Source organism: Hipposideros armiger, unplaced genomic scaffold (genome assembly GCF_001890085.2).
Source record: "Hipposideros armiger isolate ML-2016 unplaced genomic scaffold, ASM189008v1 scaffold_548, whole genome shotgun sequence".
NCBI lineage: Eukaryota > Metazoa > Chordata > Mammalia > Chiroptera > Hipposideridae > Hipposideros > Hipposideros armiger.
This window is the reverse complement of record NW_017731898.1, coordinates 768,300-795,879: the sequence shown is the minus strand read 5'-3', so window position 1 is coordinate 795,879 and position 27,580 is coordinate 768,300. Positions and strand designations below refer to the sequence as shown.

The following is a 27,580-nucleotide window of genomic DNA, read 5'->3' as shown; positions in this document are numbered from 1 at the left end:
TTTCCTCCTCTGTAGAGATATTATTACCTATATCCCCTAGAGTTGTTAAGATTAATTAAGATAATGCATGTACCACATTTATATAGTATCTGGAAATAGTATTCAATAAATTTTAGCTATTCCGCCTTAAATGCAGGAGTTTGGTTTACTAATGTAGATAGTCAGAGTTTAGATTGCATTCTCCCACTTATCCTTGGCCACCAGAGGGCACCATAGCCTCTGTCCATTTTCAAAAGGTCCTCTCAAGGTCAAGATGACCTTAGTGCTCAGCCTTCTCTCCCTGGCCCCCTCCAGTTCTCAGGCACTTAGTTTTATCTGGGCCTAGAGCTCACTTAGCTGTTTTATTCATACCAGTCCTTCTCCCTTAACTTTATTCCCACCTCCCCAGGTCCCATCCATGTTCAAAAAAAGACTAAGCCAACTGATATAATAATAATAAACCAAAAATAATAATAACAGACAATAAAAATAAAAAAAGACTAAGCCAGCTTCTGGGAGATACCATTTAGTCCCTTTGCTCCCCGAGTTTTCCCACTGGTCTTACAGCAGTAGATGTCAGGACCGAACAACTTCAAAACAAATCCATATAGTCCTCATGATTCTAGGCTCCAGGACACTGTGTCAAGGTGCTTAGAGCATTACTGTTCCCTGCCCTCCTTCCATCACTAGAGCACCAAAATAGGTTAGGCTTATGGCCAGTCAATAATTATCCCTTTGGTATCCTCACCCTGAGAATGCCTCCTGTCTCTTGGGGCACTGGAGTTCAGTCCTCTGGTCTGCTGGCTAGTCTCTGTGGATAATTAACCAGAGAGAAGAAACCAGGTCAGACTATTCTAGGGTTAAGAGGAAATCCTCTGCTAAATTGGGATCAAATATTGATCAGTAGAGCTTTGAAGTCACCGATGAGGTTGCTGAGGTCACTGCTCCTCTGGGGCACTGGTTGGTTTCTCTTTATGAAGTTCTTTCCTAAGACCTACCTACCTAATCCCAACCAAAGGAGCACAGGTATGTAGGTGTGAAGCTGGGTACGAGGAAACTTGGCAAGAGAAAATGGTAGTTTTCTTTCTCTTTTTCCAAGTCCAAGCTATAAACTAGGTCTATCTAAACCTGGCTTAGATGGTACTGAGACCTCTGAAACTTGTTACTGCTATGTGAGGAGATAAGAGGACTGTTCACTTGGGGCTTGGGTTTGTAGATAAGATGCCCTGGTCCTTGAGTCAGTTCCCCTCTGCCCTTGGGTCAATGACAGTGATAGGTTTAGGGTAATGGAAAGGTCCTCAGGTCTTGTCTGCCCAGAGGAGTTAGTCAAGAGTGGTGTGGAAGATCACTTTAGTGCCATGGTTCATTTAATGATCTCTGGGGAGCACAGGATAAGGGTGCATAAAAGATAGCCAAGTAGGAGAAGGGGTCCAGAGATCCTATGGGAGTAAAGAGAGTGATGTGACAAAAAGGGAGGGTTGCCTAATGCCTGAGTTTGGATGAGGGTTCGGTCTGCAGCTCCTGACCATAAAGCAAGATGTGGGGTGGGTTGGCTGTATGGGGTTACATGACTGGATTTGTAGTGAGACTGATGCCCAGGACACAGAGGCTCTGGCCTGTGCTGGAAACATCCATATTCTGAGGGCATTTGTAAGACTTGGATTTCCTGGCACTAGACCCAGAACTGACAGGCCACAAAGAGCAGTGGATATTCATGCTCCTGCCTTTGCTTTCCTTCTCCACATATTGCTGTCTGTTAGAATTTATAATAAAATGGACTCTGCTTACCTCAAGTGATCTCCACCAAATGGCTAACTCTGGCATCATAGCCTGTCTGATGTCACCTCTATGGCCATTAAGTCATTGACCAAAGACATTCCAGAAAGCATGCCAAAGGGGTTAGGAGAAGCGGGAAATTATCAGTTGCTGTGATAGTATATTAAGGGGTTAGCTCCCGAGGACCTTCAAAGGTCGAAGTCCTTGAAGCTTTTTTGCAAATATTCACCTCAGAACTAACCCTGAATGTCTTAAGGAAAAAGCCTAAGAAGAAAGTTAACTGAGTTCTCAGGCAAATACCTAGTCACCTACACGCTCCTCCTCCCATCCCCCCCGCCCGGATCCACCCTGAATTGGCCTAACCAGCGGTCCAATCTTCCCCGCCACAACTGCTGTCAACGGCTCAGGTCCCGCCCCCACCTCCAAACTGGACCAATGGCCGAGCCCAGGGCGAGTTCCCTGAGAGGGGCGAAAGCGGGTTCCGGGCAGTAGGCGGGGCCTCGCTGAGGACCTCGGGCTGGGCGCCGCCGCCGGTTCGTCTACCCTTTCCCTTGGCCGCCTCCTTTCAACCTTGTCCACCCGTCGGCGCGGCCTCTGGTGCAGCGGCGGCGGCACTCGTTCCTGCCGCAGCTTTCTCCCCTCCTTCCCTTCCCTCCAGATCCCTGAGTTTGCCCGGCATGGCTTTACTCACTGCGGCAGCCCGGCTCTTCGGAGCCAAGGTGAGCAACTGAAGGAGGGAGCGCGCCGTCCCAGGGTGGGGCTGAGGCGACCGCGGGCCCTCAAGCTCCGGGGTCTCCCTCCCCTACAGATACGCACCCCAGCGCGCCTTAAAGGGGCCCTGTGCTTGGCTGGCCGCCAGTTTTGCATAGAGCTTCTCGGGCCATGTGCTACGCTGGCTTTCCGGCCCCTGGGGGAGAAGTGAGCGCTGCCTGCTCTCGGCGTGCGGTATTGGGTGGGTGGGGAGGCCGGACCCAACTGTCACCCCGCATGTTTAGGGTGTAGGAGGGTGATGCGTGTTCGTGGAAAAATGAGCCGCCGGTGGAGAACACAGGTGCTGTGTTCCATCGGAGTTAGGAAAAGAGCTTGTTTGGAGGAAGGTCGGGGGTGAGAGGAGTGGCAACATGAACAGACGTGCTCACTCTACCTGGGCCAGAGCTGGATCGGTGGTTAATTTCGGCTTCTGTTTTGTAGGGAGGGTCTTGTCAATTTCTGAACTGTGTTTTCCATTTCTGCAACCCAATTATTTAAGCCTTTAGTGACCAAACCATAGCAGTTCCTGCTAGAGGAGTGGGACTCGGGTCCTCTTTGTCCTTGGGACTTTTGCACTTACTTTTTATATAGGAGGGTTTGGGTGGAGTCGAGCGCCCCTTTCAAATCTGCGTGATTGTTACATGTTATTGGAGAAAGAACCAGGATTGTTTCTCCCAACTGCATGCCATTAAGTGAAGATACTGGGCAGGAGATAGTAACCCCAAGGTCACATGACCAATCCTACTACTAGATCCATCCTGGTTTTGCTGTTGCTCCTAATCAACCCAGGAGAGATTCCGCTCATTTTGGGGGCCCTTTACTTGATTTTTGTTGACTTTTGGTTCATAGGAGTATTGTTGCAGGTAATGGTGCTTTCAATTTCAAATTGCCAGTACTTTTGTCTCTGTATAACTTGGCCCTTTAAACAGAGAAACGGCAGTGCCGAGGGAGTCCCAGCCCTCTAATCCAAGCAGGGACAGTCCCAAAAGTGATAGTGACACCTGCAAAGAACTTATTACTTTTCTGCAGACGGATTAAAGCTGCCAGCACCTGAAGGAAAGGAAAGTCTTAGAATAGTTTTGGCTTGCATGGTTGGCAGATAAGGTGAAGCCTGTAAGATTTTTACTAGGTGGATGGAGGCTAATCATTTGGGACATACTTGTCTTACTTGACTGTTTTTTCTCCTGCTGCCAGGGAACCACAGGGTAAGGAATCCTCTTGGGAAATGAAGCAAGTTCTAGATAGTGTTTTGGCAGAAGAGGGGACACCATAATTAGCTCACTGCAGAGCTGCTAACCCAGACCAGATAGTCTAACCCTGCAATGAATTTGAAAAAGGCTTTAGAATTTACCTTTTGAATTTATTTTGTCTCTTAAGCTTCTGGGGAAGCTCAGAAAGTTTTTAGGGTGACAGGCTAGATAATTGTATCATTTTTATTTTGTTTACTTTTCTGTTAGAAATGGACCGGTCGATCCCAGAAACCTGTAAATTGGAAGCCATTACAAGGCTTTTGACCCTTAAAAAGTAGCAAAGCCCAACAAACTCAGGACTGAAAATTTCCAGAGTTCTAAGCAGAATGACCAGGATACCAAGAAGCCTTTTAGTTTGTCAGCATTGTTAGTACCTGCCTGAGCTTTCCAGAGCCTGCAGCTTACTTGGTACTTGATTTTACTTTTGCCTTTAAGGTAGGCTTTAGAAGGCAAAAATAGTCTTCTGACCTGGAAGAACTGACCTCTACCACTTTGATTCTCAAGGTCAGATATAGTTTCACTTTTCTGAGAAGAAAGTTTTTTTTAACCTTGCTAGGAGACACAGGTGTTAGTCATTCTATCGTTTCACCCTACGCACAGATAATTTAATGAACACCTGAGTAGGAGAGAGAGACTTATAAGAGCATTTCTATTGTTTGACTTCTTGTTTATCCAAATGAATTCATACAAAACAGTGGCTTTATTATTAGCTGTTGGTGGCTTAGGTTTGTGGTGTACATACTATCTTTTCACAGGTGATCTGGGTTTGGATTTGGGCTGGGAATTGGAATAGGGCCACCAGTTCACTTCTGGACTCTTAACGCCAGTGTGACAAACCAACCCTAGTTACTTCCTTTGCCATTGAGTATTGCTTCTCTAAGCTTGGGTGTTTGCTAACTTTGAGTAAATCAATCCAAAAGTATTTCTAGATTATTTTTAGACTTTTTCAAGACACGTAAATTAATTCCCATGATTCCTTTATTGCAGACCTATACCATTGCACAACATCTTCTATATAAATCCTAGTTTGAAATTGGGTTCAACCAAAGTGAGTCAGTTTTGTCCTGTGAAATATTACTTAGGCTTAAAGCCAAGTGCTGATTAAAGGCAAGTGCTGAAATCTCTGTACCTTCACTTTGATTATTAGCCTACCCAGTGGCAACTCCTTGATGCTTACTAAATGGACCAAAGATGAAAAAGGTAATGCCTCATGTACTAGTGATGGGATGAGTGCACCTGTTCTTCCTAGCGGCCTTTAGATTGGTAGCAGGTGAACGCATGGGTGTGGGGAAGCAGCAAGGTGAAGTAGATAATCAGAGAAGGGAAGGCTGGTATTCCTGGTTCTTAGAATCCTAAAATCCAAGTGGGCAGAAGGCAGGAAACCAGACTTGGTGGATCTTTCTAAAGCTACACAGTAATTCCTTTTGCCCTGTTGCACTGCTTTATGTGACAGAGTGGAGTGGGATGTAAAATTTAAAACAGTAGTGAGGCAACTTTAGCATAGATCTTTCTTAGGGCCTGACTGCCTTTCAGTTCTTCCTTCAATTACTCATACTCCTTAGATCCTTGTATTTCTTTTAACATACTATTTTAAAAAGGTCTGTAAGTTCACAGTAGGCATCATCACCTGGGATGCTTGTTCATATTGCACATTCGTGAATCCTACCTTCAGATTCTCATTCAGCAAAGGTGGGGTGGGATCTGGAAACATGTATATTTTTTTTTCAAGTAATTGACTGGCAATGCTTGGTAGTCCTTTTCTGTTGGGCCAGTAAACTACATGCAGTCCTTTTTGTTTGCAGCGTTATTGAATGTATATATGAAACTTTGAGTGTTTGGGCATTTTTCTTTTTTTTTTTTTTCAGGATTAGTGATTATTTTAAAAATTAATTTCAAAAGTGACTATTTTAGTCCATTGTAGGCTATTTTCTCTGGGTTTGTCTTTCTGCAATAGGTCTTTTTTTCAAATACGTTAGGAAAAGTTTCTTGTAAATACCTCTAGCAAAGTGTTAGGAGCTAAAACTTGTAAGAACTTTTATTATTTATTATTTTAAAGAGGGCACAGCTCACAGTGGCCCATGCAGGGATCGAACTGGCAACCTTGGTGTTATTAACACCATGCTCTAACCAGTTGAGCTAACCGGCCACCCCAAAACTTGTAAGAACTTTTCGTAGAAGTGAGGGAACAGTTTGTAGTTCCTGAGAAAGTATTAAGGTGACAGACCCTATATACTTTATTCACTAGTGTACTCTTAGTGCGCACATATTAAGTAGGTGTTCAGCAAATATTTAAGAACAGTAAGGATTTTTCTTGGCTCCTAAGGAAAATTAGGACTCTTGATTCTTTTCAAAGGCTGATTTGGTGTCATTTGTGGTCTTCCTCACTGAATGGTCAGCAAACCTTTAGGGAAGAGTCTATTAGGAAATGACAGGTAGAATTTTAAAGGAAATTCCTTGTAAGTATGAAAGGGGTCAAAATATGAAATCTGATTACTCTGCTCATGCTAGTAAGTGGCCAGACAGAGTAGTGCAGGCCGACTTCCACTATTACCATTGTGAAACACAGATGTTAAATGGCTTTAGTTCTCTGACCTGGTTCTGGGGAAAGAGGAGCCTTTGTCTTGTGCGTGTTCTTTTTTTTCCCCTTAATTCAAGTTGTTGTTCCTTCTGCACCGGAAGCCTTTGTAGCACAAGATTTTTCCCAACAGTTATTAGTGCATTATGTTTGCTGCTTTAACTAAGCCAGTTCTGCTGGCTTAACAAGCTCTGGTCTCTTACTTGATGAAGGACAAGGGCTTTATTAAAATCAGGAGCATTTCTCTCAAGCTTTTAATCTTGGAGTTCTTGGATGTGTGGCAGGATATGTTCTGAATGTGCCTAGGGTGGAGAGAGTCAAAGAAAATTTTCGCTTTTTCCTTGTAGAGCAAGGGTCCTTGATGTGGAGCAATGACAGTGGTAGGCTAAGAGGAGTAATAGGGAAATAACCACATTATTGAATAGGTGCTTATCCAAGTAGGATTCTATGGTTGCCATAATTGGTGAAGAAGGGAGTCATTTTAATTGAATTTTGGTAAGCGATTTGGCCAATACCCTAAGTATTATAGGCAAGTCTTTGGCAGAATTTCCTGCATGTGCTATTAGTCCTTTCCCTCCCTTGGCCCTTTAAGGTACAGATTTTTTTTTTTTTTAAGATTTTATTGGGGAATTGGGGGAGGGGACCAGCCAAGTTGTTGTTCTTCAGTCTTTGTTGTGGAGGGCACCAGTTGCCATCTGGCTTCCCATCGGCAGCTCGTGACCCCTAAGCTCAAGGTGCTGTGTTCAGTCTTAGTTGCGGGTGGGTGTAGCCACCATCCCGTGCGGGAGTCAAACCTGGCAACCTTGTTGAGAGCGCACACTCTCCACTGAGCCATCCAGTTGGCAGCTCAGCTCAAGGTGCTAAGTTCAGTCTTAGTTGTGTGTGGATGGGCATAGCCACCATTCTGTGCGGGAGTCGAACCTGGCAGCCTTGTTGTTAAGAGCGCACACTCTATCCACTGAGCCATCGGGGCAGCAGCTCAGCTCAAGGTGCTGAGTTCAGTCTTAGTTGCGGGTGGGCGTAGCCCACCATCAAACAGGCAATTTTGTTGTTACACCAGCTGAGCCATCCTGCCACCTGTTGGCAGCGACAGCTCAGCTCAGGCACAGCATCATTGGCCCATGTGGGAATCAAACCAGAGGCCCTGTTGCTCAGAGCTCACGCTCTTAAGCCAACTCTTAATCAACTGAGCCACTTGGCTGGCCCTAAGATAGAGATTCTTTTATATTTTTTCATCCTAGCACATTTGAGAGCTACAGCCCACTTCTGTCAGTAATAGCAGACTCACGAGAAGAGTTCTTGCAAGGATGGCAGCAGGTTTGAAAAAGCCTCTTAGTGATTATACCCCCATCCCCACCCTGTAGCGAATCCTGGCTGTCAGACATTGTGAGTCAGGTCCTGTGTTGGGAAGCAGCTCTCTCCATTTCCCTAAGAAAGAGCTAACCTGTTGAGTGAGGTGACTCCGATTCACCTGACAGCTGCTGTTCCAGTAGGGTACACTCTACACATGGCATGCACCCAGAAGCCAAAAGCCCAGTTAGCTGCCACACTTCCAAAATTGGGGGAAGAGCTGGGAGGTGAAAAGGATGACTCAGAGGTTTGTAATCTGCCTGTCCCATCAGTGACTATAGCCTGCTTGTACTGTACAAAGCTATTCAGTGGCTTTCTTTGGCAGTCAGGGAGTAGATGAAATGAGGTGTGGCCTTGGGTCCTCCAGCATTTCCTGTGTAAGAGTCATTTGCTGTGCTGGTGGAGATTGCTGTTAAATTTATTTCCTCTCCCTGACTCCTTCCCACCTGGTCAGGAGGCCCTTAAAAAGGAAATTGGGGCTTTGTTTCCTATTCTACAGCTAGAGGGAATTATCCACTCATCCCTTCCTCCGGCTTGACTGCCTCATTCCTGGGATCCCACTCTAGGAAAGTGTTGTGACACTTGAGGTGGTAGGTAATACACTAACACAGTTCTAAGAAACAAATACTTATTGAACTCAGCTATGCGGAAGGCACTGTTCTAGATGCTTTCATGCAAATGATTTTATATAGTCTACTTGTCTACCCTGAAATTGGCTTTATTATTACCAATTTAGAATTGTGAAAAGTGAGACTTAAAAGTGTAGAGGTTCACAGCAGGCCTCCCAGAATGTGCTACTTGGGCATGTGAATTATTTTGAGCTGGAGACAATCAAGATCCTGTAGGCTCATGAGAAACTTTTACTTGTCCCTTAAAGAATTTAAATTAGGGGCCTTGCCCATAATGATTATCACCAGAAATGACTTTTTATGACAGGGCAAACTTCTCATTACTGAACGTCTGTTCCATTTACCATACTTTCTTCCCTCTGAAGTCCCAAGGTGATCCTTAGCTCAAAATGTCATATATACCTCATTTTTCTTTTCTGTCTTTGAACCTCTCCTGTATGTGGGGTTCCCGTGTATACTACTTATATATTAAAATGGGTTATTTTCTCTTGTTAATCTATCTCATGTAGAAGTAATTATTGATTAGCTGAAAAAAACCTAGGAGAGCAGAAGAAACTCCTTCCTCCCCCACAGAAGTTAGGTCTTATAGCTAAGGGAAATCACACAGCAAGATAGTGGCAGGACCTGGATTTACGACTTGATCTTTGATCACTCCACATCCCAGGTTCTTTACATTCTACCCTTCTACTCCCACTCCCTTGCCTGACACTTGAGACTATGGGTGTGTTTTCAACTTTATTGATGATATGATTCACCTAATGAGCTTGTTAAACAGCAGACTTGGATTCCATAGGTCTGAGGTGAGACCCAAGATTGTGCATTTCTAACAATTTCCAAGTAATGCTAATGCTGCTGGCTAAGCAGTCATGTTTTAAATAGCAAGGCTTTCAAGTACTTTACATATGTTTTTATTGGAGCCTTAGAATTAGACTTTGAGCTAAGTAGCTTGAGTGTTATCCTAAATATAGAAAGGAAAAGGGAAACAGTTAGTTGTTTGGCTTTGGATGTCGCAGTTGTTTAGTAATGGAGCTGGGGCTAGAACCCAGATTTCCAGTCCTAATTTCAAATCCTGTGCTGTTTTCTACATCATTAGGTAAAGTTGTCCTCACTAAAGTTTTGCTGTTCTAGCCTTTTGAGTGGTCATATCAATGAATTGCCAACTTTAAAACCTTCCTGATTTTTTTGGGCCGGCTGAGTGGCACATTGGTTAAGAGTTGGCTTGGGACGCCAGTTCTGAGCAGCAGGACCCCAGTTCGGATCCCACATGAGGGCCAGTGACGCTGCGCCCTCTACAGCTAAGATGGTGAACAACAGCTCGACCTGGAGCTGGGCTACCGTGAGTCGCCAGCAACGGGGTGGGCTGCAGTGGGGCTGGCCGGCAGCTGGCGTGAGCTTTTGTGAGCTGCCATGAGCCGCCGTGAGCAGCCATCCAATGGCCGGCGAGCGACTGCCTCACCCGGGAAGAGCGCAATGATAATACCAACATGGGCCAGTGAAGCAACGTCCTCGACAACTAGATTGAAGAGCAAAAGGACAACAACTTGTCTGTTCCCCTTCCCCGATTCCCCAATAAAATCTTCAAAAAAAAAAAACCTTCCTGATTTTTAAAATGTTTTCCTAAGCTGCAGGGTTAGCTAAAAATATGACTAATCTTGACACTGAAGGGTGTGAGAAAGTGGCCATGCTATTTTGTTTTATATATTTATTGTATAACAAATACAAAGCACATGCTATATGCCAGACATGGTTTTAAGTGCTTTGTAAATATTGACTTAATCCTCAGAGCAATCCTTTGAGGTAGGTTCTATTATTGTTCCCATTTTACAGGTAAGGAAACTAAGGCACAAAAAGATAAATGACTTGGCTAGGGTCCACACAGCCAGGAAACGGCAGAGAAGTGTAGTTGAAACAATATACTAGCTTTATATCTTATAGCTACATAGCCAAGCTCTACAAATTCGCATTGCTTTGCAATTTGGCATCTGGCTAAGAAGTGTTGCTGATGGAGATTAGGGACAAGTGAAATCAGCTCTTTTTATTCCTGAGGCTTCTCATTAAATGACAGAGTCTCTCTCTACAAAGGAAATTAAGACGTGGCTGATTGTGGAGGTGGAGTAATAGTTTAGTTCCAAGTTCCTCTTTCCTAACTATTCATTTAAAGTAGCATTCATATAAACAGATCTGAGAAATGACTAATCAGCAGTCATGACCCATCTAATCCCTTAAATGATGTTGCATTCTTACAGCCTTGTTAATGACCTTCAACCCTTTTCTTTCTGATTTCCTCTTTTGTTTTTGTTTAATTTTGTTCTGTTTTAATCTTAAATGAAGTAAAAGGAGAGGGCACCTCATTGATTTTAGCTGTTCTTTCACAAGGGGGAAAAAACTGTTTTTTGTTTTGTTTTATGTTCATATTGGTGGAAGGAATACCTCTAACCTGAGGGAATTTCCATTTTCATCTTAAGCTCTGGACTGTCATTCTGTCTGTTGAGCTTATATAGGTTTTTTGGTTTTTGTTTTGCCTAAGATTTAACTTTAAATTATTTTTATAATCCTTCCTCTTGCCAATGATGCAGCCAGCTTATAGAAACTTAAAGGTGGTTTAGAAAAGGAAAATTATTATTATGGAGATATTTCAATTTCTTTCTTCTCTCAGGTATGTTTCCCTATTGCCTCTTTAAAAATAACAACCAAGCCACCGCAGCGACCCACAGTTAAAAGGTCTGCTGCAGGGCTGAAGTTGTCTCTGGGAGATGGGGCCTATATAATAGGGGATCTGTGGGATCATGAAGCATGGGAAAACTTGAACATGGTTAGCTCTGTAGAACAATAGTTTGAACTTACATGTTTTCACATTGTAAATGTGAAACACATGAATTCACATGTTTTCTCTTGTCCACTTTTAGGTGACTAGTAAGAATAGGCAAATTTATTTCTTTAGTGCTGGGTGCAGCTCCGATTTACCTCTTTTAGGGTGAAGAGGCTAAAGGGCTTTTTGTGCTGCTGCTTGTCCAAATGGTCTTCAGTGAACTAGAGGAGACTCTTTAGAACAGCGGTTCTCAACCTGTGGGTCGCGACCCCTTTGGGGGGGGGGTCGAACGACCCTTTCACAGGGTTCGCCTAAGACCATTGGAAAACAAAGATACTTACATGAGGATTCATAACAGTAGCAAAATTACAGATATAGAGTAGCAACGAAAATAATTTTATGGTTGGGGGTCACCACAACATGAGGAACCGTATTAAGGGGTCGCGGCATTAGGAAGATTGAGAACCGCTGCTTTAGGAAGTTAAAGGAGTTAAGGACAGCTCATGTTAATAAATTGAGGTGCTTCCTCTGCTTTAGGGACGTTCTAGCTTGCCTGTGTTCTCTGAATTTAGCTTTGGCTTCATTCTTTTTTTTTTTTTTTAAGATTTTTTTATTGGGGAATTGGGGGTATGGGAACAGCGCTGGGGAATTGGGGAAGGGGAACAGACAAGTTGCTGTCCTTTTTTTTCTTCAGTCTAGTTGTGGAGGACGTTGCTTCACTGGCCCAAGTTGGCACCATCATTGCGCTCTTCCCAGGCGAAGCAGATCTGTTGCCAGCTTCTGGACGGCCGCTCACTGTGGCTGCTGGCCGCTCACACGGGCTGCTGGCGGCTTGATTCTTTTTTAAATAACCTTTTTCGGAAGGGTCTCTTCCTTTTTTAATCTTACGCCATATCTCAGCTCAGTGCAGCCATAACAGTCCTCAACAGTGAAAGTAACTTTGCCCTGCTCCAGCAGAAAGAGGGGTTTTAAAGTCTAAAAGGCCTCAGGCCCTACTGAACCCTCACCCTAAGCATGTAGCTCTTTGGAATTTATATAGTATCACTGGTTCAAATGATTTTCAGTGCAACCAGACAGCAATACAATAGTTACTAGAAGAGGTATCTCTGGCCTTTTGGCAAAAGGAGAAAATTTGTAGACTTCCTCTGAGAGAGAGAGGGAGAGAGTTCATTCATGTTCTTTTTAGTTTATGTTTGCAAAGTGCTTTCATATCCATTGTATGTTAATTATCACAAGATAACCCTGTGAGTTGTATAGTGGGCAACACATAGATGAGGAAACGGGGGCTTACTTTCACTCTCATTTTATCATCAAAATAATCTTGTGCAGAAAAGCTAATCTCCTTGTCTAAACCCTTATAGCTAGTTAGTACAGTAGTCTCCCCTTATCTACGGGGGATGTTTCAAGACACCCAGTGAATGCCTGAAACTGCAGTAGTACCAAACCCTGTATATACTATATTTATTCTCTGTACATATATACTTACTCATATGAGTTTAATTTCTATATTAGGCACAGTAAGATTAACAACAATAACTAATAATAAAATAGAACAATTAGAACAATATACTGTTATAAAAGTTATGTGAATGTGATCTCCAAATATTTTATTATACTATACTCACCTTTTCACCTGAAGTACTTTATGGCTTCTCTTTGGCACACCTGAATTGCCAGCATCACTACTCTTATGCTTTGGGGCAATTATTAAGTAAAATAGGGGTTACTTGAACACAAGCACTGCAATACCTTGACAGTCGATCTAGTAACAGCCAGCTACTAAGTGACTAATGCGTGGGAGCATGTACAGTGTGGGTACATACACTGCATAAAGGGATGATTCACGTCCCAGTGGGACGCAGCAGGACAGTGGGAGATTTCATCAGGCTCCTAAGAACGACATCCAATTTGAAACTTATGCATTGTTTATTTCTGGAATTTTCTGTTTAATATTTTCGGGCCATAGTTAACTGAAACCATGATGAGCAAAACCATGGATAAGAGGGTGCTACTGTAGTATAATTGGTCATCTTTTTCAATGGCAGTGTTGAACTTTGTGTTGCAACTCAGCAATATAGAAAGTTGTTTTTCTTTCGGGAAAACACAATCTCTAAACAGAAAAACGTAGGCTAGCTACACTTATCTTTGTAGTGAGGGGTAGCCTTCTTGAATCTCAGACCTATCTTTCTGGATAATTTTCTTCCTGAAGTGTATCTTTAAAAATTCCTTGGGGTGCAAGTGTATAGGTGATAAACTCTCAGCTTTGGTTGTCTAAAATGTCTTTACTTCACTCCCTTTAAGGCATTTTCCTCCCCTAGCTTATTGTCTCAACACTTTGAAGATGTTCCAGTTTTCTAGTTTCCATTGCTGTTGTTGTCAGTTGTTTTTTGTCGATGTTCGGTCTTCTCTGTGCTTTTACCAGGAGCATTTGAAGTAGTGTTGTAAAAATCTGCCTCTGCCTATGGGCTCTCCTAGACTCACTGGAGAGGTTAAAGTGTTGCCAGAAGACTAGGTGCTGGAGAGATCTTACCAGCAGGGTTAAGTACCATATTTTGCTGTGTGTAATGTGCCCTTTTTTGCCCAAGCTTGTGAGGGAAAAATAAGGATGCACATTATATATGGGTAGTACTAATTCCATATCTATATACATATTTTTAATTCTTTTATTTATGCTTATGAGTTAAAAGTGTAACTCTAGAAATCAATAACCATATCTGTACACAAAATAATACTCCGGAATACGATAAATCAGTTTTGTTGAACTTACAACAAACTTGCAATGACGAAGAGCTCTTGGCCTTCTATGATGTGCAACTATCATAAATTTTTTACCAGTACATAAAATTTCTTTTTTTTTTCTTAAGATTTTATTGGGGAATTGGGGGAGGGGAACAGCGTTGGGGAATCGGGGAAGGGGAACAGACAAGTTGCTGTTCTTTTGTTCTTCAGTCTAGTTGTGGAGGACGTCGCTTCACTGGCCCATGTTGGTGTTATCATTGTGCTCTTCCCAGGTGAGGCAGTCGCTCACTGGCCATTGGACAGCAACTCAAGGCAGCCCACGACAGGAACGCCAGCTGCAGCCAGCCCCACTGCAGCCTATGCTGTCACTGGCGACTCACAGCAGCCCAGCTCCAGTTTGAGCTGTTGTTCACCATCTTAGCTATAGAGGGCGTAGCATCACTGGCCCTCATGTGGATCCTAACCGGGGCCCTGCTGCTTAGAGGTGGCATCTCAAGCCAACTCTTAACCAACTTGGCCACTCTCCCGGCCCATACCAGTACATAAAATTTCTTGTACCTTGTATCTGTTCTTGTGTTTTGTAATTATTTGTTACATAAAATTTCTTGTACCATAATATGTTAGAAGATATGCTAAAATTCCTTTATAATACAAAAAACAAGTACCTAAATATAAACCAATAAAAATTTGAATTGGGCCGGCCGCGTGGCGCGATGGTTAAGAACTGGCTTGGGACGCCAGAGGGCCCCGGTTCGGATCCCACATATGAGGGCCAGTGACACTGCCCTCCACAGCTAAGATGCTGAACAACAGCTCAACCTGGAGCTGGGCTGCCGTGAGTCGCCTGCGACAGCGTGGGCTGCAGCCCCTGCTGCAGTGGGCTGCCATGGACTACCATGGGCTACCGTGTGTAGCCAGCAGCTGCAGTGAGCAGCCAGCAGCTGCAGTGAGCGGCCATCCAGAAGCTGGCAACTGATCTGCCTCGCCCGGGAAGAGTGCAATGATGGTGCCAACTTGGACCAGTGAAGCAACGTCCTCCACAACTAGTCTGAAGAACAAAAACGACAGCAACTTATCTGTTCCCCTTCCCCCAATTCCCCAGCACTGTTCCCATCCCCCCAATTCCCCAATAAAAATCTTTTAAAAAAATTTTTTTAATTTTTGAATTAAAAATTAAAAATGAAAGATTTTTTTCCCTGAAAGTTTGGGCCAAAGTTTGGGTGTGCATTATACACAGAGTGCATGATACACAGCAAAATACAGTAGTTGATCAGTTTCCTCATTTACTTTTCTCAGCGTCACTCAGAACTATTGGCAGCTAGATTGGGATGGACTGAGTCCTCTGTAACAACTGCCTTTCTGACCTTTCCTCTGTGCTGAACAAAGCCCAGCCCTGGAACCCAGATGGTGGGAAAGAGTCTCTCTTCTGGGAATGCTAGTGAAGTTCTGGATGCAAGAAGCAGAGCTAAACCTACTGCTGCCTCCAGCTTGGTCACTCCTTCCAAGCTGCTCAGGACCTTACAGCTTTCTTATGTCAAACTGTCCTTACAGGCTAAGGTGAAGAGAGAGAGGCTGAGTCACTGTCATTCCTTAGTAATATATAGGAGAGAGGAGTAACTATTGTCTAAATATTTGTGTTTTCTTTGCAGAATGCATCCTGTCTTGTTCTTGCTGCCCGGCATGCCAGTGCTTCCTCCACGGTAAGGTTTGGAAAAGAGGATGGAGAATCATTGAGGCAGCCTGACTGAGGATGGTGCTGGGGGGTGGTTTGGCTGTCACCCAGGCTATTCATTATCCTGTCTCCTGAAGGTGTCCATTATTATTGATATTGTTGTTACTACTCTTTTTTTTTTTTTAAGATTTTTATTGGGGAATTGGGGGGATGGGAACAGTGCTGGGGAATTGGGGGAAGGGGAACAGACAAGTTGCTGTCCTTTTGTTCTTCAGTCTAGTTGTGGAGGACGTTGCTTCACTGGCCCAAGTTGGCACCATCATTGTGCTCTTCTTTGGCAAGGCAGATCAGTCGCCGGCTTCTGGACGGCCGCTCACTGTGGCTGCTGGCCGCTCATGCTGGCTGCTGGCTACATATGGTAGCCCATGGCAACCCACTGCAGCAGGGGCTGCAGCCTACGCCGTCGTTGGCAACTCACGGCAGCCCAGCTCCAGGTTGAGCTGTTGTTCAGCATCTTAGCTGTGGAGGGCAGTGTCACTGGCCCTCATATGTGGGATCCGAACCGGGGCCCTCTGGTGTCTCAAGCCAGTTCTTAACCATCGTGCCACTCGGCCGGCCCAAGTTGTTACTACTCTTTAAGAAATAATTTACTCAGTAGTGTAGTGAGATGGGAATATCAAATATTTTTGCCTAATCTTTTAATTGTGGTAAAATATACATCACATAAAATTTACCATTTTAGTCATATTAGTTCAGTGGCATTAAGAACATTCACATTGTTGTACAACCATCCCCACTATCTCTAGAACATTTTCATCTTCCCAAATTGAAACTCTGTACCTGTTAAAACAACTCCCTATTTCCCTCTCCTTCTGCCTAATTCTTTTAACCTTATCTGCACAGAGTAATTGACCAGTCTTCCCTGGCAGATAGAGAAAGCCAAATTCTAAAAAATAGTCTTAATGTACATACTTTGCAGGAAATCTAATCAACATTTTGGCCATCACTTAGCCTCTGTAATTCTCTTTTTAGAATTTGAAAGATGTATTGGCTAACCTGATACCTAAAGAGCAGGCCAGAATTAAGACCTTCAAGCAGCAACATGGCAAGACGGTGGTGGGCCAGATCACTGTGGACATGGTAAGGTGGTAAGGGCTGTGGGGTTTGGGCTGGAAAAAGCAGCCCTGTAATGTGCTTTAACAATAGACCTGTTCTTTTCACTGATTATTCAAAAGCATTTTGTGCCATACAAGGAAATGTTGATGCTTAAGGATGTTCATTCGAAATTAGACCATTCTTCTCTATAAATTTAATAGTTGAACCTAACTTAATTCACCTATGGGAGGGATGAATGAAATTTTTATTCCTCTTCCCAAACCCTCAGCTTTTGGGCCAGGGCTGTCTGTCTTTGATTTGATGCCTTCCTGACTGACTGTCCAGTTAAACTACAGCTCTAGCAGGCCCTCTAGAACAGCTTTAGGATGGCTTCTTCTCCAGCTCTGAGAGTCTGAGCAGCTCAGATGATAATTCCGCAGCAGTGTTTAGCCAATGGTCTCTATCTCCTTCCCCTGTAATAGATCCCATTCTGTTTCCTTTGGTTGTGGGAATGGGCAGGAGAAAAAATTCAGTAAGAAAAGGAAGCAGACAGAGGCAGAAGCATCAAATAAAGATAGTGATTTCTCAACTTAAAAACTTAATTTCCAGCATTAGCAATCTTCTTGCAAAGTTCCATACTATAGTAAGTTAACTACTCAGAAATCTTCCCCAAATGAAGTCTTGCAAATCAGAGATAATTATCACTCCCAGATTCCGTGAAGCACAAACAGGCTGTAGCCTGAATTATTCTATTAGTTACATCCTATTCTTTTCTTCAGATGTATGGTGGCATGAGGGGCATGAAGGGATTGGTATATGAAACATCAGTTCTTGATCCTGAGGAGGTAAGATCATGTCAATCACTAATAATTGTTGCATTTACTGACTATTGTGAACACCGTGGTTTAGACCAGTGAGAATAAAGAGAACAAAATAAAGCACCTAGCGTTATATTTTGGAAGGTAGAAAATAGGTACGTATGGAATAACTGGAAAATACATTTACGTTTTTAACACATCAACTACTAAAACCAAAAGTACAAAGCGCAGATGTAAGTTATGTGAAGATTTAACCTTTTTTTTTTAGGATTTTATTGGGGAGTTGGGGGAGGGGAACAGCGCTGGGGAATCCGGGGAAGGGGAACAGACAAGTTGCTGTTGTTTTGTTCTTTAGTCTAGTTGTAGAGGATGTTGCTTCAGTGGCCCAAGCTGGCACTATCATTGTGCTCTTCCCGGGCAAGGCAGATCAGTCGCTGGCCTCTGGACGGCAGCTCACGGCGGCTGCTGGCCGCTCACTGTAGCTTATGGCAGCCTACGTCGCCAGCAACCCACAGCAGCCGACAGCAGCCCAGCCCCAGGTTGAGCTGCCATTCACCATCTTAGCTGCAGAGGGCAGTGTCACTGGCCCTCATATGTGGGATCCGAACCGGGGCCCTCTGGCGTCCCAAGCCAGTTCTTAACCATCACGCCAAGGCCGGCCCTGAAGATTTAAGCTTTAAAAGTTCTATTTTAACTTGTTGAAATGTCTGATAAGAGTCTGACCAGGTCAATTATGGGATTTCCAGACTAATACATTTAAGAGTTGTAATTCTTACTCTTCTCCTTCAAGGGCATTCGCTTTCGAGGCTATAGTATACCCGAATGCCAGAAACTGCTGCCCAAGGCTAAGGGTGGGGAAGAACCCCTGCCAGAGGGTTTATTTTGGCTGCTGGTAACTGGACAAGTCCCAACAGAAGAACAGGTAAAGCCTAAGGACATTAGCCTTTCTCATTCCCCTCCTTCTTGACCTTTCTCTAATCTCAGATACTTAATCCTGATCTGGCTGTGGGTGGTAGTTTATAGAGCTGTGCAGTGAGGGGAAGGAGTCAGAGCAAAGTTCTGTATAAGTGGATTGGGTTGAATTCTTTTGGATTTTCTCTACTCAGATGTCACTGTCTTTTAAGTTTTTTTTTTTTTCCCGTTTCCTAGTTTGAGCAGTGTCTCCTTTTCCACAGGTATCTTGGCTCTCAAAAGAGTGGGCAAAGAGGGCAGCTCTGCCTTCCCATGTGGTCACCATGCTGGACAACTTTCCCACCAATCTACACCCCATGTCTCAGCTCAGTGCAGCCATTACAGCCCTCAACAGTGAAAGTAACTTTGCCCGAGCATATGCAGAGGGTGTCAACCGAACCAAGTACTGGGAGGTAGGAAATTTTGGTGTGATCGACGTGCAATAGGGATTCAAAGGACTTGAGTGTGAAGGAAGAAAGAATGTAGAATCTTTAGGAAATTTACTTCTCTGAGTTATGTATACCAGAAACTCATTTAACAAATTTTTATTGTAGACTTGCTTTTTGTCAGTCTTGGGGATTACAAAGATAAATGGAGCATGCTTTCTGTCACCAAGGTTATTGGTTTGGTTAGGATGATGTACATGTAAAAAAGAAATTATAATTCAGTAACCCTGCTGTAATGGATGTACACAGGGCTATTGGAACATTGAAAAGGATGTTACTTAACTGCAGGGTTCCTGAGGCAGATTTCACTAAATAGTCTCACCACTAGCCCCAAAGGGTCCCATCTCCTACTTGTCTTCTTCAAATAAGGAGGACCTTGAGAAATCTTACAGGTTGGGTGTGAATGGCAGCTAAGGCAACTCTGGAGTCTAGGAGGCCTAGTCTAATCAGCCACAGTTCTGGACTAGCCCACTCAAGATACCTGTCAGGAACAGAAGGGTGGTTAGTATCCTGAAAGTAGGATCCAGAATACTGAGCTTTATTTTCTGAAAATGAAATGCGACTGTAATAGTTTGTACTCTGTAGTTGTAGTAGGAAAAGACTGTTGTGCCTTGTCCCAATGCATACTATATAATTTCCTTCCATCCTCTTTCCAATACACGACATACAAACACTGGATAAAATACAGATTTTCAGGCTAGGTTTACAGGACATCTTATTTTCTTTTATTTCTTATTCAGAGACAGGTAGTATAGGAACAGAAGAGTTTCTTTTTTGCAAAGCAGGTAGACTAAATGATTTTTGACCAGAAGATGCCAACCGCCAAGAAGGCCCCAAAGAGTTCATTATGATGCAAGGCACAGGATGGTCTGTGGGCCATAGCATGGCCCACTGGTCTGATGAAATCCTGTTGGGATTTTGGCAAATCCTGCTTCTTTTGGCTGGTCAGTATTCATTTGATGCCAACTGTGTACAGAGAACTATGTTTGCTGTTGGGGGAAGGGGTTGGGAGTTTGGAATTGATATCAGTCTGGTTGGCATTGAGGAGGAAGGTATTGGAATGTGCAGAATATATTATACATTCTAGAGCTGTACACCAGCAGATTCAAAATATCGTATGACCTGAATATATTCCTTTTCATTTTCTTCTTTAAATGCTGTTCAAGTAATTGTTATCTGTGTGGGTCACCACAACACAAAAGGTTAAATCAAGACCTACAGTTCTTCTGTTTTAAAACTCATTATTTAGAAATTGACCCCCTAAAAGGCTGTAGTTAAAAGTGCCTGTTAACTACTTTGAATGCTGTTGTCTTGACTGTCATGAGAAGGGGAGAAAACAGCTTCTTCTTACTTTATAATAGATGCCTATATTTCCCAAACATCTAAACATGCTGCATTGCTTCACACTGTCCTTTATTGAATCACTGAAATATGTGATTCGTCTTTCTGTTGAAAGCATCTGCTTTCTGTTGCCTCCATTTCAATGTACAGCCATTGATTGATTGTTCTGCCATCATCTGTTTGCGAGATGTCACCTGAGGGTGGCTGTCTTGAAGTAAACATGTTATATTTCAGGACTTTGCCAATCTTTTGGAGAGTATAAGCAGTACTGATACATTTGCCAGCCTTAGGATATATGTCTAATAAATTCACACTACACAAAAATGAACACCAGTAAGTTCAGTGCTTTAGTAGAGGTTGGTGCTCTTTTGCTGCTACATTTTGTAACTCTCTTAAAGGTCAGACATGCTCTTTCAGTTCAGTTTTCTGTCTTGGTTAATTTAACCATGGGCTATTTAAGAATTACATGACAGCATCCAGCTGGTTATTTCTGTTTAAAATGTTTATGTTTAGTTTATATGTGATCTGAGTCTTTACTGGAATCTTCAGTTCACCTTTCCTTGTTTACATATACGTCAAGAGGATGATCTTCTGCCTACAACATTTCTTCCATAACAGTTAACATGACTTTAAATAGTGTAATCTCTTGAGTTGAAAGAGTTAGATCTCTATGTATTTGGCTTAACTTCACTCATGATCAGGTTACTATGATGTAACCGGCTGTTTGTGAAGTAGCCTTTGCTGAGCTGAGTAAAATTTACAAAATAGCTGATAATTTTGCTAATAATGTCACCTTTTGTAACGCCTGTAAATGTTATATGTAGGTTTTAAAGCTGTTTATAATAAGATCATTTTATCCTAACACCTAACAACTCTTGAAAACATGCCAAATATTATGCTTAAGTGTTCATTTTCTGATTTAATCCTCAGGAAAACCCTGTGAGGTAGATGTTATTTGTTATTCCCATTGTTACTGAATGGGAAAACTGAGGGTTAGAGAGAAATTGAGAAGCTTACCTAAGGTCCTACAGCTAGTAAGCGGTAGAGACAAGATTCACATTTGAGTTTGCTTCACTCTAAGGTCTCTTCACCATTAATACTGGCTCTCTTTTTTTCCTATGTCGTCTTAGTATTATTGATAGCTATCTACTTGGTCAGAATTTTCTTAGCAATAGAAATGGTGGCTCACAATGATGATGATGGTCAGTTTTGTTACCTTTATTCCAGACTGTTGTGATGGTGACATATTTTAACACCTTTTTTCCAAGGCTTTATAGATGAAGAATGAGTTGGTATAAGTAACTAAACAGCACTTCAGCCTTAGCTTATTAAAGAAAGAATAAGCAGGAGTTTTCTGCCACAGTTTTGTTGCTGTTTTGTTTTGTTTTTGACTGTAAAGCATTGACCACTACAAAAAGCAGGCTAAGAATCCCACACTGTGTCATACCTAGTTTGACACTTGTTGCTTTATAAACTTCATTCTCACTGGTAGAAGTTGAAACAATCTCCTTTTTGTAGTTCTGCAAGTGATTTTGAAAGTTAGTATATACTCCACAGATACCAGTTTGCCTAGCCCAGGATCCTGTTCTTGGCATTCTGCTAATGAATCCAGGTCCCTTAGAACTGCGTTTCCTTGATGCAGGCCTCTGGAAGTAACCTACTTCCTTGGGGTATGTAAATCTGTAAGGAGGTATAGTTAATAATGTGATCGTCATTTAAATAATTTGATAACTTGCAAGTATTAGCTAAGTAGTTCTTGCTTTGGGTAGCTTTTTAATTTTAATTTTAATTCTCACTGAATCCTGGTGGCTTTGATAAAATTCCCTGTGCAATTGAGTATTCCTGACTTCATAGGGATTAATTTAGGCTAGTTAGTATAAATGTTGCTGTTTGTTCCCACAGAACTACTGAGATCTCAGGACTTAAAGGAGCATTTAGCCAATTAGCTAGCTAGGATAGCACTATGTAATATCAGTCAGCAAGTATTTGTTCCCTGCCTTCTATGTACATGGAACTGTGGATAAAAGCAGATTTTTGTGAAGTTACTTTAAAAATATATATGTACTAAAACCCTGTCCCTTTTTTGAAGGGACTTAAAACCCCCTTGGGAAGATAAAACTGAGACATAAAAGTTGAGCAGGCTATTATTAACATCACAAAAAGAGATAACATAGATATTATATGCTTCTCTTAATAAATGAACATAACACTATTTATCAAATAGTCTTGCTAAAAAAAAAAAAGAACCTGAATTGGTCAAGCCTCTGTATCTAACTTTTATTTTATAGGAAATTAGTGGACAGAGGAACATGTTAAATGACATCACAAGTATATACCCAGCAAAATGTATGGGAAGTTCTACAGAATAAGTGATCCAATTTTCCACAAATAGCAGATTTTTAAAAAGGAGAGCATAAGAGGGAATTTAAATTGAGACTTCAAAGACATATCAGACAATTGTACTGTGGGCTATTTTCAGTCCTGAATCAAATGAATGGGGCGCAGGGGGGTATAATCATGGAAATTTGAGCATATATTTAGTGATACTGAGGATTTGTTAAATTTTTTTTTAATGGGCTAATGGTTTTGTGATTTTGTTTATGAAGGGCCTTTATCTTTTAGAGATACATTATAAATATTTAAATAATATTTACATGTTGAAATATATGATGTCTGGCATTATCTCCAAATAATTTGGGAAAGTAAGAATATAGGTGAAACCAGTGTGGCCATGAGTTAATTGTTTAAGCTAGATGATTGATGCTTATTAGCTGAGTGGGGTAACCTTGTGTAAGTTACTTAACCTGGCCAAGCCCTAATGTCCACATTTGTAAAATGATGGATATATTACCTTACAGGATTACTGTAAAAAAAGAAATATATAAGTCTAGCACAGTACCTGTTATAGTAAGTGCTTAAAAAATGGAAGCCATTGCTGTTAACTAACAGTTGAATGCTGCTGTTTGACCCTTGGCATATATGGTGAATTTTCTTTGAAAGATGAACATAGAATTGTTAAAACCTAATAGCATACTTATTGAATACAAAGTTATGTAGCAGGAAAGATCATGATTAAGTATATAAGGGTTCAAATTTTGACTTAGGCTTTTGTTTTGGTTTTGGTTTTTTTTTTTAGCTGAGCCATCCTGCCACCTGTTGGCAGCTCAGCTTGGGCCAGGAATCAAACCGGTGGCCCTATTGTTCAGAGCTCGCGCTCTTGAGCAGCTCTTAACCAACTGAGCCACTTGGCCACGGCTTTTAACTGAATGCTCTGAGCTTCAGTTCCTTCATCTGTAAAATGGAGGTCATTATATATTTTGTAAAATTGTAAAAAAATTGGGAATAACGTCTTATGTACATGAGATAGTATACGTAAATCATTTAGTGCAGTGCCTGGGTCATAATAGTTATTAAGTTAAATGGTTATTGTTGTTATGTTCATATAGAACCACCCAGTATATAACCATCAATCCAAATAGCCCAATCCATGGAGAACAAATTGTATCCCTGCCTAATTCTTTGCTGATAAATCTTTTTCTGTTTCTTCATTTTTCTCAGTTGATTTATGAAGACTGTATGGATCTGATCGCAAAGCTACCCTGTGTTGCGGCAAAGATCTACCGGAATCTCTACCGTGAGGGCAGCAGTATTGGAGCCATTGACTCTAAGCTGGACTGGTCCCACAATTTCACCAACATGTTAGGCTATACTGATCCTCAGTTTACTGAGCTAATGCGCTTGTACCTCACCATCCATAGGTGAGCTAGACCCAGCAACCATAGCCTGGATTGACAGGAAATTTTTTTTTTTTTTAAGATTTTATTGGGGGAGGGGGAACAGTGTTGGGGAATCAGGGAAGGGGAACAGACAAGTTGCTGTCCTTTTGTTCTTCAGTCTAGTTGTGGAGGACGTCGCTTCACTGGCCCATGTTGGTATCATCATTGCGCTCTTCCTGGGTCAGGCAGTCACTCGCCGGCCATTAGAAGTTCGCTCTCAGCAGTTCAGGAAAGCTCACTCCAGCTGCCAGCCAGCCCCATTGCAGCCTATGCTGTTGTTGGCGACTCAACGGCAGCCCAGCTCCAGGTTGAGCTGTTGTTCACCATCTTAGCTGTAGAAGGCGCAGCATCACTGGCACCCATGTGGGATCTGAATGGGGCCCTGCTGCTCAGAGCTGGCGTTCCAAGCCAACTCTTAACCAAAGCGCCACTTGGCTGGCCCCTGACGGGAAATTTTAAGAAAAGCTCCTTAACAGCCTCATTTTCTGGGAATAGGTGGTAGGCAGCAAGGTGATGGAAACACAGCACAAGAGATGATACAGGGCAAGAAAGGGGTCTTGTAAAGAAGGTCAAGAGTTTTGGGAAATGACCATAACCACACCGAGAACAAGATAGTGCTTCTAGTTGGGAAAAGGTACTGAGCTGCTCACATTAAGTTGTCCTTTAGCTTTCCAAGAGCTCCCTCTTCTGGCCATTGCTTATTAAATTGGGAGTGAGAGTCAGGGAGCTTGGCGCACAGGCATCATCAGCCAGTAACCTCTCCAACTCTGTGGATCAGTGAACAAAGACCAGTAGTGAGATTGGGACATCTCTTACAAGAGCTTATGTATAACTGACTGGCTATAGGCTGGTGTGAGCCCATAATGAGGTTAGTGTGACAAATACGAGAACAACAAGAGACGTGTTTCCATAATCTGCCCTTTTTTTCTCCTTTTTCTTAGCCTTGATTCTCCTTTCTTATTTCCCCACAGTGACCATGAAGGTGGCAATGTAAGTGCCCATACCAGCCACTTGGTGGGCAGTGCCCTTTCAGACCCCTACCTGTCTTTTGCAGCAGCCATGAATGGGCTGGCAGGGCCCCTACATGGACTGGCAAATCAGGTAAGACTATTTTTCTTTTCCTGCTCCATGTTTTTCTTAGTCCCATGCTTTTGTTTCTGACCTTGGTGTTCTCTCCTAGCATATGTATTGACACTTTTATTTCTCAAACCTTACCCGTAGGAAGTGCTTGTTTGGCTGACACATCTACAGAAGGAAGTTGGCAAAGATGTGTCAGATGAGAAGTTACGAGACTACATCTGGAACACACTCAACTCAGGACGGGTAAGCAGAGTTGCTTAGTAGCTAGGAAAGAAGCCAAGACTCAAGTTGCAATTTGGAAGAATTAAGGAGAAAAGAATGAGAAGAGGTCCCTAAATTAGAGGAGTTTTAGTTTTGTTTTTTCCTTTTGTCTACCCTGAAGAATTTAGAAAAGACAAGAATTTCTACCTGAAAATACAAATGCCTTTTTTACCCTCACTCTTTCCAGGTTGTCCCAGGCTATGGCCATGCAGTACTAAGGAAGACTGATCCACGATATACCTGTCAGCGAGAATTTGCTCTGAAACATCTGCCTCAAGACCCCATGTTTAAGCTGGTTGCTCAGCTGTACAAGATTGTGCCCAATGTCCTCTTAGAGCAGGGCAAGGCCAAGAATCCTTGGCCCAATGTAGATGCGCATAGTGGCGTGCTGCTCCAGGTGAGTCCTGCTTTCCCTCTAGTTTGAACCAAACCTTGCTACTCTCTGCCATGCACAGAATCAATTCCCAAGTGAGAGCAGGGACTCTTCTACCTCTTTCCTTACCCTTTTGATAAAGTTGCATATGGTGGGGCAGGTATGTACAGGAGGAAAAGGGTAGTACTCTTTTCAGAATCCCAATCACTATACTTTTCCCAGTGTCATTTCTGTTTAAGGTTGACTGGGTTAAGGTTTCTGTCATCCTGGATTTGTGTATGCCTCGACCTCTGGGCCTTTAACAGAATGTTTTTTTTCTTTTATCTTACAGTACTATGGCATGACGGAGATGAATTACTACACAGTCCTGTTCGGGGTGTCACGAGCATTGGGTGTACTGGCACAGCTCATCTGGAGCCGAGCCCTAGGCTTCCCTCTAGAGAGGCCCAAGTCCATGAGCACAGATGGTCTGATGAAGTTTGTGGACTCTAAGTCAGGGTAAAACTGGAGACTGGGGGAAACTACCAGAAAGTGAGGGAGCTTTAAAAAAAAAAAAAAGTATACTTTTGTTTTGTTCAGGGGACTTTTAAAGACTTAAAATTAAATTGTATCTGAGGCACTGATAATAAGTTTGAGGTTAAAATACAAATTAAGATTTTGAAAGATAAAAAGTGACCCCTTCTTCCCTAACCAGCTCCTTTCCCCTGCCTGGTAAGAGTTGCCCATCAACTGCAGGATGACCAGGACTAATGCATGTGGTGTGTGTTAGGTCTGGTCGTCGGCCCCCCCCCCCCCCCCCCCCCCCATCTCTAGAGGGAGAATCTGGCTCCTCTTTCCCTGGGTCAAAGCTGATTGCAGAAAATCTTCAGTCACTTTGGAGCTTTTGGTTCCACTCTGCCCAGCCCTCAAATAGGTCAGCAAACCAGGACTCTGCCCCTTCTGTTTCCATAGGAATCATGTTGGATTGCCAGCTGTACCGAGCCCCATTGCCCTCTCCAATGTGCACAGACACTTCTAGCAAGATCTATTGGTTAGCTGGACATGCTTTGGCATTTTTTTATGCTACCAGGTGACCATAAAGGCCATGGCATTTGTTGTTACTGGCACCAGTGTTTTATTTATTTTTTAAAAATTATCCCATGAAAATTAAGATCTGGGAGTATTCTATTCCCCACTACTTCAATACCTCCTTTGAGATTTTCTATACCTGCTGCTCCTCAAGCTGAGGATGCTCTGGACCTTTCCCTCTTCGTCCCTACTAGAGAACTCCTTCAGCAGGTTGTATGTACCACTTTCCCAGTCATTTGGCTTTATCAGTGCTTAATGTGAACTAAACTTTTTACTTCCACAGAACACAAGCCACTACCCTCTGACCTTTTTCCTCCCCTTTATTTTAGTATGCTGTGGGCCATAGAATAGGTACTTGGGAAAGATCAGCATAGCTTCATGGTCTGGTCCCAGGGGTACTAGCACCTCTTTTTGAGCAGGGAAATGATTTAGATTAGACCTGGTTTCCTTTGAATAACAGGTCCTGGGGCTAGGGGCATTAAAAATAGTAACCCTCCCTCCTCAATCCCCTGCCACAAGAAAATATCCCTTTATTTATCAAGGTTCTTATGCTGCCCTTCCCTAAGAGCTCACAGTACAGTGTTTGTTTTAGAAGCCTCATCTGCACAGGTTTCCAGTGACTCAGAATGCTCTACTGTCTTTTCTTTAAGAAAGGATTGAAATACACTCCTGCTGTGCCCCTTCCTCCCTCACAACTCCTGCCTGTGTTTGTGTGGAACCCAATCCCCAGAACCACGCTGTTGAGATGGACACACTGTCTGTAAACCCCTGCGTAACTTGTCATGATGCAGACTTCAGGTTGTTCTGTATAAAATGCAAAATAAATGTTTTTATTAACAATG

General features: G+C 42.7%; 1 protein-coding gene across 2 annotated transcripts; it reads left to right on the top strand.

Annotated features, from left to right (window-relative positions):
• Positions 1 to 2,248: 2,248 nt before the first annotated feature.
• Positions 2,249 to 27,580, top strand: CS (citrate synthase). Of its 2 annotated transcripts, none has more exons than XM_019669128.1 (11): positions 2,249 to 2,474; positions 15,507 to 15,557; positions 16,562 to 16,669; positions 17,404 to 17,469; positions 18,233 to 18,364; positions 18,618 to 18,806; positions 23,739 to 23,938; positions 24,928 to 25,057; positions 25,178 to 25,279; positions 25,485 to 25,694; positions 26,002 to 27,580. In XM_019669128.1, exons 1-11 carry the CDS (start codon positions 2,433 to 2,435, stop codon positions 26,170 to 26,172), a joined length of 1,401 nt encoding a protein of 466 aa, XP_019524673.1. In that variant the 5' UTR covers positions 2,249 to 2,432; the 3' UTR covers positions 26,173 to 27,580. The 2 variants fall into 2 exon arrangements, with proteins under 2 accessions (XP_019524673.1, XP_019524674.1); XM_019669129.1 differs by lacking the exon at positions 2,249 to 2,474 and adding an exon at positions 2,623 to 2,673 and having other exon boundaries at positions 26,002 to 26,228.

Excerpts from the sequence above, each read along its gene's own strand:
- CS (XM_019669128.1), top strand. The coding sequence starts at position 2,433 with ATGGCTTTACTCACTGCGGCAGCCCGGCTCTTCGGAGCCAAG. Across the intron at positions 2,475-15,506 it reads CCCGGCTCTTCGGAGCCAAG|AATGCATCCTGTCTTGTTCT; the intron begins GTGAGCAACTGA and ends TTTTCTTTGCAG. Across the intron at positions 16,670-17,403 it reads GCCAGATCACTGTGGACATG|ATGTATGGTGGCATGAGGGG; the intron begins GTAAGGTGGTAA and ends TCTTTTCTTCAG.